This window comes from Oculina patagonica, chromosome 5 (assembly GCF_052425735.1).
Source record: "Oculina patagonica isolate OP01 chromosome 5, crgOcupat, whole genome shotgun sequence".
In the NCBI taxonomy this organism is placed as follows: Eukaryota; Metazoa; Cnidaria; class Anthozoa; order Scleractinia; family Oculinidae; genus Oculina; species Oculina patagonica.
In genome coordinates this window covers 16388050-16399965 of record NC_135762.1, presented here as the reverse complement: position 1 = coordinate 16399965, position 11916 = coordinate 16388050, and the positions used below count along the sequence as shown (strand labels likewise).

At 38.4% G+C, this 11916-nt stretch overlaps 1 protein-coding gene across 1 annotated transcript; it reads left to right on the top strand.

Annotated features, from left to right (window-relative positions):
• Positions 1-203: 203 nt before the first annotated feature.
• LOC144653001 (uncharacterized) lies at positions 204-5888 on the top strand. Its single transcript, XM_078512896.1, has 3 exons — positions 204-1407; positions 3349-3411; positions 4807-5888. The coding sequence occupies exons 1-3, from the start codon at positions 817-819 to the stop codon at positions 5023-5025; spliced, it is 873 nt and encodes a 290-aa protein (XP_078369022.1). The 5' UTR covers positions 204-816; the 3' UTR covers positions 5026-5888.
• Positions 5889-11916: the final 6028 nt, after the last annotated feature.

Genomic DNA, 11916 nt, shown 5'->3' with positions numbered 1-11916 from the left:
CAACGACAACAACAAGCTTTATTTGCATCACTATAAGTAAATACAGTAATGCAAAAGCGTACAACTACTCGTGAAATTTGGAAATAATTTCACTTGCATTTTGTCAAAGTGCTAATAATTTCCCGAGCCTTATTATTTCCTAATTTCACTCGTCACCATTTGATTACCAATACAAATCATGTAATATGAAAAAAAAAAAACCAATTATGTATGTGTTACATTACTTTCATTCGATAGGATATTATTTCGCAAAGATAAGCATCTCACAAGGAACTTCATAAGTCGAGTATTAAATAATAATTACCAGAATTCATTAATTTTTTGGTGGCTTGCAGGTAATTGTGTTATGAGGCGTGGCTTAAGTTCCTTCTCCCCCTTAGAGGTAAATAGTATGAAAGTAAGAACACAGGAGAATATTCGCTAATTAGACAAAAAGTTATGTGACCCTATGTTAATTCACACAAATCCTTATTGTAAAATGAATAAAAATTCCACGTTCGCTCAATCGGAAGTAAGTATTTTCCTTTGATCGATAGAAACGTCACCAAAAATATCGTCAATCTAGACCACTCGCAATTCAACAGTTTTGGGAACTCTGGCCTCAAAGGTCGGCCTTGAGTGAAAGCAACAAAGATCTCGGACACTCCAAGCAGCCTTCTCCCGCCCTGCGACAGCCCCACCCTGCTCCTCCTCCAGGCTCAACTCTAAGCTACTCCAAGCTACTCGCTACTCTAGGCCGCGGGATGCGGGTAGACTGGGCATCACTTCAGCTTCCACTGTCGTTCCGCTGACCCGTTCCGCTGTTCCGATTCCAAGATGGCTGCCGCCGAGCGCCGAGAAGCCAGAAGGAGAAAAAATCTGCTACAAAATAGCGAGGAGCGTCTTCAGAAAATTTTAGGAACTCGCTCAATCCATCACACTACTTCAAAGTCAGAGCTCGAACCATCTGAAAGTGTCTTAAATTCTGCTTCAACGCGAAAAGATGTGTCTAACGAAAAGAAATTCGATGTTGACCCCAAAGAAAGCGAAAGTACTGTAGGAGAGAAGGATGTTTTGTCGGTTAGAAAAGACGTAGAAGACCAAACTATCAATAGGGATACAACAAAAGAACCTGTTTGCGAGTCACAAGATGTAGAAACAGATAAAAGAAATTATGTGGACAAGGAATTTCAAGATTTACCCGAAGCAACAAGTCACCAAGAAGATTCTCCGCGAACCAGCGTCAACAAAACAACCGAAGACGTATCTTCCAGTTCAGAATCCCGAATTTGGACTCGAGTTATTTTTAATGTCACCCTGGCCATTTTATTGGTGAGCAAGTGGACTTACGTGAACTTAGAAGTTTTACTTTCCACAAACAGTAAACAAGATCCTGACAGTTCTGAAAGGGTATTGCTTCAGTCAGAGGTAAGGGGGTATGAACAAACAGACATCTCTTTAGACAGGGTAGCAAAGGGGGTGTCGTGATCCCGTTTCACGCACAAATTTTAACCAAATTCACGCGTCACGCTTACTTGAAACAGCAGAATTCATGAATCCCGTATTTTTTCTAGCTATTTTCACGCGTCACGGTATAATTTTTACCCTATTTTCACGCGTCACGGACAAATTTTTGCCCTTTTCACGTGTCACGTATAAACCCTTTGCTACCCTCTTTAGACACACTCAGTTTATCACCCACCCCAGAGATTGTGAAATTTGACCCAGAGAGTTCCGCGCTGATGACACAGCTTTACTGAGGTCAGTGCATTGTCTGATCAGCTGTTGTCCATACAGCTAATTTAATAGCTATGCATGTAATAACCAATGAGATACATTTCACTGCTGCCTGTAGAGGTACATCATCTGATCAATATGGAAATTTTGGGGGTCAAACATTAGATTTCTCTTGTAGGAGATAACTACATACATACATACATACATCATTTATTTGATTATGCAAGTCGGAATAAGGCAGCATAAAGCTGATGTGGACCTGCGGTTAATTAAAATTTACAAAATAGATATGAAAAAATCTTTAAACTGAGCATACCAAATGACAAAAGAGGCATATGTATACTTTAGAGATCAATGCAGGGGGAAATATAGATTGTTATTAAAGACTAGCAATGGTATATTGCAATTCCTGAGTTTTGATTGGTAAACAGGCAATGGTACATATATATGAGCTCATATACCATTGACCACAAATATGGTAGCCGATACACTGTACGTGTCGAAACAGCTGGGGAGCACAAGTATTGCAATTCTTTGGGCGTTTTTAATCAAACAGTTATTCCACTCAAAATGCAGGAATTGCAATATTTCCTGGGGGAGCATGCCCCCTGACCCCCCTAGATGGTTTGTGATCATAACATCAGGTTTACCCGTCTCTCTTCAACCAGCATAGTTTCACGCTGGGCTTTAAGTCTTTTAATACCAGTAAACTCAAACACTTTGCAAATATGAATGATGGACAGTGGTTGTAGTTTCTGTTATCAATTTCTGTGTAAAAATATGAACTCTTCAATATTTGTTTATGAAATAATATTACATACTGTTTCAGGTTTCGCATATGTTTGTGTCTAAATTTTCCCATGGACTTTACACAGAAATATGTGAAAACTTACAACAGACTAGTATAAGAAGTGACAAATTCATTCTTCTTTGCTGTGTTAAGCAACGGGAAAAGACGTACATGGAACAGCAGTGTCCATCAGCGAAAATCAGGGTGTTATACACTGTATGTAGGGAATTTCACTAAAAAAACTTATGTCAAATCAAAAACCTCCAACCCTTAACAGATAATAAAGAAAAGATTGGTTCCTTGATTTTTTTAGCAAAGGGGGTGGGTCATGTAATTTTTAACCCCCTACCAGGGGTGGGTCAATCAGTTTTGAGCCAGGAGGAAGGGGTGGGTCACAAATTTTGGAACCATCACTTTTCCAATTGCTCCGGCCCACCCCCCGCCCCCTGGTACTTATTGACCAGTCCCTAATGGTTAGCGTTCCAGACTCGGGATCGAACGGTCCGGGGTAGATGCCTGGCCAGGGTCATTGTTTTCTGTTCTTGGGCAAGACACTTTACTCTCATAGTGCTTCTCTCCACCCAGGTGTATAAATGAGTACCGGTGAAATAATGCTGGGGGGGGGGGGTACACTGTGATGGACTAGCATCCCATCCAGGGGGGAAGTAGAAATATTCCTAGCTGCTTAATGCTATCGAAACCAGGATAAGCTCCGGCCCAATGCGCCACTTGGCTCGAGGCTGCCCTGGTACATGTATAATGAAAAGATAATACATGGTTGCTTGGAGGCTTAATCCGTTTGTTCTCATTACATTAATTCTTATTCTTATTTTTTGTTTCAGTCTATGATATGGCCATTCCTGGCTTTACAACTATTGTTTGTATGTGTACCAAGCTTTAGACAGGTAAGTAGCCACTTGTAGTACACTAATTAGTGTTCAGACACTAAGTAGCAATTCTCCCTACTGCTCTTTATACATTTATTATAGTATTAGTTATGAGAATTTGTTTATGGTAAGGTACAGTCTGCATTTAAGCCTAGTGTACCATCAGGCTTGGTGCTTATCTTCAATTTCAGTACATGTACTGTAGTGTACAATATAGCATGAAGTGATAAGGAAGAGATTATTTTGTGTTTCTACTTCTTCCTTGGATGGGATGCTAGTCCATCACAGAGGTTACACCTCAGCAAGCATTTAATATGCCAGTAGCAAAGATTCTCGTTGAAGAACATAACACAATGGCCTGGGTCAGGGCTTGAACCTGGACTGCTTGATCTGGAGTCCAACTCGCTAACCATCAGCCCTTTATTAAAGGAATGTCCCAATTCTTGTTATCTGAGTAACAAATGAGAATGGTAAAGGATGAATGTAGATAGCAGTATAAGCAGGATCATTTGAACCCCTGTCTCCCCCCCCCCCCCCTCTAACTTATTAGGTACTTAATGTTCAGCAGTAGATTTCTGTGACTATTCATTGAGAGTAGAAAATTAAAAGTACACAGGGCTGAAAATAACAGGTCGGTCATTGGACCAAAATTTGCTTATGTCCAACGATAACCCAAGTGTGGTGGGACATGATGTCCGGACATTTTTTGATTGTAAATCATTTTATGGCAATGATGAATAAAAATCTGCCGACCACAATTTTGTTTTGTCCGACCAAAATGGTGTCTTAGTAAGACATATGTCCTTTTAAGTGAAAAAAATTATTTGCAGCCCTGATACATCAGTAATATATTTATATTTTTTTACTCAATTTTCTACATTTTAAACCTGCAAAACCAGAAAATAAATACTTGTATTTTGTAAGTAGAGGCGCCCATCTGTATTACACATTTCTACTGAAAAAATTGTTTATTTTATGACTTTATTTTCTTTGCCAAAGTCCAGCCTTCGTAGACTACATGTAAGATTATTGTAATTTATACTCAGATACGGTATTTTCTCAATTAGACGCCCCTGGCATTTATTTCAAACTTGGCCTGATGGACTCAGCGTTTATTTGACTTCCGCAGTGTATTTGAGCCCTGTTTTCATTAAACATCGTTTTTTATTCATTATTTCAATTTGTCAAAAATGTATCTGGCAAATATACTTGCAGCTTCTTATACCTCAAATAAATACCTGATGGGCCTATTTTCAACTCCACCTTGGAGACCCGGCGTTTTTTGGTACCCGGCAATCAGAAAATAGGTACTGTCTAGCAACGTTTTTTAAATTCATCAACACCACAACAACTCGCTGACACTTGATAACGATGTGGTTAAATTTAAATCTTTTTATTCTGTTAATCTTTCAGACATCCCATTCTGCCTATATCTCTATGCTAACCGTGGCCCTGCAACTCTGTGGAATTCCTATAGAATTCACACACAAAGTCAATTTTATATTCACTGCACTTTTGGCTGCCCTCAAGGACTTTGGCTTGTTCTTGTTTTCAGTGATTGTTGTTCACTGTATTGTGCAATATAGCATTACCACTGGGCTCCTCGAGCATGCCTTAAAGACTTTTGAATAGAGCTTTTTTGGATTTCCGTTGGCAGTTCTCCTATAGTTCATTCCAGTATTTGCGTCAGCTTAAAGGTCACATTAAAATGCTGACCATGCAAGAAGGTTCTTAGTAAACATTTCAGTTTTTGTTTGTCCATGAAGTGCCTAACAATACCTAACATATGGAAATTGATTAGTTGTAACATAACATACATGTTTATTTCAAATTTCATATACATGTATACCGGTATGTATAATAAAATATACATAAATTTTAGAAGGAAAGTTTCGAGTTTAGCCCTATTGATATAACTCCTCTTAAAAAAATAGAAATAATTATACTAAAGAAATAATAAAAAATTACATTTTAAATTGTATTAAAAAGACACCTGGATCAAATACATTCCACCCAGTGGAACAGGCAATTCTCCCAATCGTTTCATGCTATGAAGACTGAACCTTTAAAGCTCTTGCAGTGAGGGTACTTTTTTTTCCTTGTCAGCCTTGTGAAGTAATGATTTTAACCTTAAGGTATCACGGAAGGAAAAATGGCGTTTTCGTTCCAAGTCAAATTGTGTGAAAACCATCAATGATAACCCCAATAAAGTATACATTTTCTAAAAGCTAGTTGAATAAAGATTGTAATATTGGATTTTGTTTTGATCATATAGACCATAATAAGCAACGTCAGCATTTTGTTTGCAATTATGATGTTGCGCAACTTTAGGTTTATTTGAGAACACATTTACATGAGAGCCAAAACTTTTATGGGGAATTTGATCTACATATATTGATCTAAAAAACGGTGTCTCAGATTTTTCTTTTCTTGCTCCATTAATTTATTATGAATTTTTAAACTTTAAAATGGCATTTTTAGGGCTTCTTTAGGATTAAAAATTCATAAAAAATTAATGGAGCAAGAAAAGAAAAATCTGAGACACCGTTTTTTAGACCAATATATGTAGATTAAATTCCACATAAAAGTTTTGGCTCTCATGTAAATGTGTTCTAAAATAAACCTAAAGTTGCGCAACATCATAATTGCAAACAAAATGCTGACGTTGCTTATTATGGTCTATATGATCAAAACAAAATCCAAAATAACAATCTTTATTCAATAAGCTTTCAGAAAATATATACTTTATTGGGGTTATCACTGATGGTTTGCACACAATTTGACTTGGATCGAAAACACCAATTTTCCTTCCGTGATACCTTAATAGATCACATACATGTTCACTGATGTAAGAAGGAATTCTTTCCGTTAGTAGTGAAACCTAATCAAGGCGGAAAGTGCATTAAAAAGATACATGATTATTTAAGTGGATGTAGGTAAGTTAAACTGAGTAATCACGTATGAGATTTTAAGCTATAAATTAGCGATGTTCTGATCCATAAATACGTGTATAAAAAAACAAAAAACGGACAATAAATACGTCAAAAATAATTTACCTTAAGAACTAAAGAAACATTGACATAAAATTATTTTCTGCATCAGCTGTTTATGTATTTGAATTGAGCTGTGCGGTGACTCTTTTCAAAATTGTTTTTGGTTGTAGTAATGCTTTATTACTTTATTCATTACTCTATACTTTATTCGTACAAATAAAGGTTTGCTGTACTACCTTTGACCCTTAACCTTCTAGCTGTGATAATTGTTGGGCAGTGTTTTTGGTCCCCATGTTCTTTACATTTACCTCATCGATGCATTTAGAAAGGAAAAGTACTGGTGAGGAGGCTGTGTTTGGCAAAACACATCCTGGGACTGGGACCGGGAAATTCTGAAATCTTCGGATATATTCGGGTGGTCTCTCGGCACTTTCAGAATAATTTCGTGTCTTTGAGTCGGAAAAGGTTGGCAGGTATATAAGAACTGGAAGTGCTATGTAGAAGTTGAGACAACGCGATTCTCTTTCTCGACATGTCGGTTACAAGGATCCGGACTGCCGCCATATACCAATGAAACCTTGTCCTGAGGTGGTCCTCGGATTGTCTTTCAAAATGGTGGCTAGTAAAAAGAACGGCCGCAATCTTGAAAAGCAATGCGGAGACCATTCTCAGTAGGGACCACGCACCGAAGACTGATCTGTACCTAGCCTACAATTTGAATTACCTGTAAATAAAACGCGGTATCAAAACATCTCGTCACTAAACCATCAGTTATCTCAAAGTAGAAGAGACATTTGTCCCTCACTGTCTCAATCAAGTGGCGCTGTCGAACACTGTTATAAAGCCTTTGTTCCTGTGGCAATCTTCTCAACAAGTGCACGTTTAGAGGCAACACTCACCCAGAATACGTGGAATTTCTGAGGTGCACGATGTTTCCGGGAAGGAGATAAAGAAGGTCAGGAAATTTGTAGCGGAGCCTTATACCAGAGAACCAACCTCGTTGAGGTTGCCTTACCTCCTTTCTTTCGCATGGCCTACTTAATAGATGTGGGAATAATTGATCTTGTCTCACCATAACTGATGTCTTCTGCAGCAGCAAGCAATGCGCGATTTCCTTTCGTAAAGATGTTCTTTGATCAGGATACGTCTCCAACCGATTTACACAGCCTGCAGCAACTTGAATTTATGTTAGCAGATGGTCTACAAACTTTTTTGGCGTCCGCGAAAGATTCCCATTCGACATTTCTTCCGGAGCAGCGAAAGTGTTCACCGCGGAAAACACGTCCACGTGCGGTTGTTTTGATCTACAACACTTTCCGCTCCCCCATAGAATCAGTAGTGACAAACATGACACTACCCTCCCCATGCTGTTTATTTGTAAAAAGACACGTGATCAGACCAAACCAGGGTCTCTCTTTCCTTGCTTTGGGGGTGTAGGGGGAGAGACCCTAGGAAAGTGGTTGCCAGAGAACCATCAAGCTGAAAAATTTTGGTTGCCACGTGATTGTCTGTCCACTTGCACTGCGCGTGCGTGAGCTGAGCTCCATTTATAACTAAGGGTTCTTGTAAGAAAAGTAAGAATCAGAAATCGTTTGAACAGGAGGATCGTAAAAAGATGCTGCATCTTCACTGACAACTCGATGTCTTTTCCACTGATCAGAGCTCCCTCTTGAGAGGGAATAAACAGAACTGAGGCAAAAAAGAGCTTACTTAATAGCCTGCGAATACAGCCGCCTCTCATTCGCGTCCCGCAACGAAGAGCGAAACACGAAGAGAGACTTCTTCTTCTCTTCGTGTTTCGCTCTTCGTTGCGGGACGCGAATGAGAGGCGGCTGTATTCGCAGGCTACTTACTTAAAGGTAACAGGGATTTTTCGAATTACGTTTGTTTCTTCACCCAAGTTTTCAATGTTCTTACTTGCCAGCAGAACGGCTTGTGTTTAATCTCTCTGTTTATTAGCATACGAACCCTACCCACCTCTCCCTCTTTCACATTTTGCGTGAATTGAAGAAGGCTTTTAATGAGTTTTCCCTTTAGGCTCCGAGTGGAGCAAAGGGCGTTAAATTGATTTTTTTGTGTGTGCGAAAACAAATTAAATAAAACGTAGTGGTTCGTGACCGTTATTGAAGTTGCGTGGGATATTTCTCCAAACCCATTAAATTAAAAATAACATGATCCAAAAGAAACCGCAAAATGAAATATTGAAAAGACCAAGAGTACAGAAATTGGAGAAAAACATTGAAATTTTTAGTTATTTTTAGAGTACATTTGATTTCCTGCATCGAAAATAGCTCACCGTAAAAATGCTTCCTTTTATCTATTTTTAGATATATATTTTTTAATAAAAGTATTAATAAAATTCTCGGTTTCTTAAAATAGAGTACCAATCCGCAGAGTAAGCTGTCTCAAAGAGTGGAAAAACAGAATTAAGGAAAAAAGGAAGCATTCAAAAGGCCAGATGTTAATTTTTGTCGGCTGGGTGTTAGCAAAACACCATAAAATTGTCGTTGTCGCCCTCATAACAGGGGTTAACTGTCATTTTTATTGAATTAATTTAGTTAAATGTGTTCGTAAGATCTGCTATTATTAATCAATGCCCAAACGGCGGGATAAGAGGTTTATTTTTATTAAAACATGTCTTCATCACGGTTGAAACGATCGAGAAAAAAAAAAACAGAAAATGTATCATTTCCTTTAGAGAGAGTTATTAGCTCGTTTTGAATTTTTAAAAAGGGCGCCTAACTCTTTGACAGACCGCAAACTATGTTTAAAACAATTTCGGTGGGATTGAGAACTATACCTATTAGAAAACGTCTTTGAAGATAATTTAGAGCATACGAAAAACAAGAAACTTTGAACAAACTATGCACTGTAGATTGATTTGTATGATGCTTTTCACACGTTTTCGTTCGTGCCAGTATATCGTGTCGGGTGGGTGGGCAGTTACCAAGGGAAGTCATTACGCAATGCCAAAAATACCTGTGTTTTAATAAACTAGTTATTTTTCAAACAAATTTCAATTTCCTCAAGGTTAGTCATGCCGCCACCGAGTTAGCAAAAAAACACATGAAAGACGTTATACGTTATTTTATCAAAGTCTATCAGCTACAACCGATTTTAGTTCGCACAAATAAAAGCAGACAAGTATAGGAAAGACGAATCATTTCAGGAAAAGAGTCGACTTATACAAAATCTACATGTTATGTCTGACAAGCAGTACCTCAGAGGAAAAACGTTATGTCATTTAACAAAACGGACGCTTTTTTGGAATTTAAATATGAAAGAAATGCTTTTACGGCTAGTGAAGCAAATTTCTCATTCAGAAGTTTTGACAGTTTGTCAAGAAGAACTGGTTTCATTTATTACCGTACCCAAATTCGCAAGTAGCCAATCAGAAGCGTGATCTACTGTCCTGATATCCTACGATATCAATTCACTGACCTGATATGCCACCATATCATGGACACTTTCAAGTAAAGTAGTGTTAACGTACGATGAATTGAAAAGAGGTTTTAACCAATAAAACAGAGCCTCGTAATTTAAATTAGCTGGTGTTTACCGTTAGTAGAAGAAGTAAAAACTTTCCAACCAAAACTAAATTTGAGCGCGCTCGCCAATTACGCGATGTTTGCCGACGAGTACTGGAACATTCAGACTGAAATTTCTCGCTTAATTCTGAATTTGGGTACGGTAAATACCTAATCGTACCTTTTTGGTACGCTTCGATGGCATATAAGGCTCGTTTGGTCTCGCCATGGGTATTTTGGCTCGACTACGTCTCGCCAAAATACGAACCATGGCTCAACCAAACTCGCCTGATATGCCGCCAAAGCGTACCAAAAAGGTACGATTAGGTATAATAAGTGAGCACAACATACGCTTCCTATTTCTTGTGTTTCTGGTTTTGGTTATGTCACTGCTATCCACGCTATTCTTTTGTTCAGCATACCTATGTCGCTAACAATCAAACGTTGAACTTCACGTGAACCAAATTCGATAATTTTAATTATTTCTCGTTCACTCAAAATGTTTAATCGAAGAACTGGTCACATTAACATTTCTTTGCTCTGTCAGCCAGCTCTTAAGTTCAAATATACACGTAACATTAAATATAAACCCCGATAAAAACAACACCTTGATCAACGCCCAGAAAAAGATTTACTGCGCTAGCATAATAAACGAGAGGGAGCTGAAGCCGCATAACTCAACACCGGGAATTCGTAACTTGAATTATCGAAAAAACAAAAGGTTAACTTCACAAACCAAATTCGATTGCTTTAAATTATTTCTCGTTCACTAAAAAATTTATTTAAAGATCTGGTCGCAAAAAAAGATTGCCCTTCTTTACTCTGTCGGCACGTACAATCATATGAAGCCCCGATAAAAACAATGCCTTAAACAACGCCCAGAAAGAGATTTCAATACTGCTCTAGTGTAATAAAAGGCAGGGAGTTGAAGACAACTCAACACCGGGAATTCTGTGCGGTTGCATTCATTAAGAATTTTGCCGAAAGTGGATAATTTTTCCTCTGTGACAGAACTTTGAAGCACACTCCCGGTCGTTAGAGTGAAAATGTGTTTTAATATATGGGAAAGAAAATTAAAAGTGCCGGTACACAAGCAATTTTAACACGATTTTTAACCTGTTATCACATTTGCTGTCTTTTTCAGGTTATTAAAAGTGGTCCATTCTTCTTCAGATAAATTTTTGTTCTTTTACCTCAGTCAGAAACTGCTTAAAGTTTGCATGGTAGTCTTCGTTGTTCAGTTTTAAAAGATGTCAGTCGTCATGTACACGTCGGTTCATAGGCGTACATTGTTTTTCTCTCACTTGAAAGTTATACAAAAGCGTGTGAAACATTCAACACATTTCGTTAAAAGTTTTGAGCTAGCCCTGAGAATTACCATTTGGGTCAAACTAAGTATTATGCGCTATCTATCGCAGCTTTGTTTCAAGGTCTTAGACTGGATCCACCGCGCGCAAACGCTCAAGCTATGGAAAGGCTGAGTGCAACTGAATCAAACTGAGGGGTCACGCAGAATTTGCGAGAAAAATCGAACATGATTATTGCAACTTCCGAGAGGAAACAAAAGCAAATGAATGAGAAATTTGGACTTTTGAACCACAAAGTTCGATTTATTTCCAATACTAGTGTCTTTTCTGTTGATGTGACTCGTTTTAAACGTAATGTTGAGATTTGCCGGCTTATTTTCTATTTTTTCTCTAGGCTTGTTGCCCGAATTCTAAGCATTTTGCCCGAAAAAGTTCTGCACTGGGGGGGCTGCAGCCCCTCTCGCCCCCCTGCCTTGTACGCCTATGCGTCGGTTTAGGCGAAAACAATATGATTTTTTGGCATCGTGACCGTGAAACCAACTGTAACTGCTAACTCAGATTTAGATTGCCTCACAAAGGAAGGTATTGTGCTCGGTTGACTGTGAAGTGACTTCCTGGGGAACGGGTTTGAGCTCAAAGATATGCATATCATCTTATAGAGGAAATGAAAACACGCCTTCTTTTTCGATTTTTTTA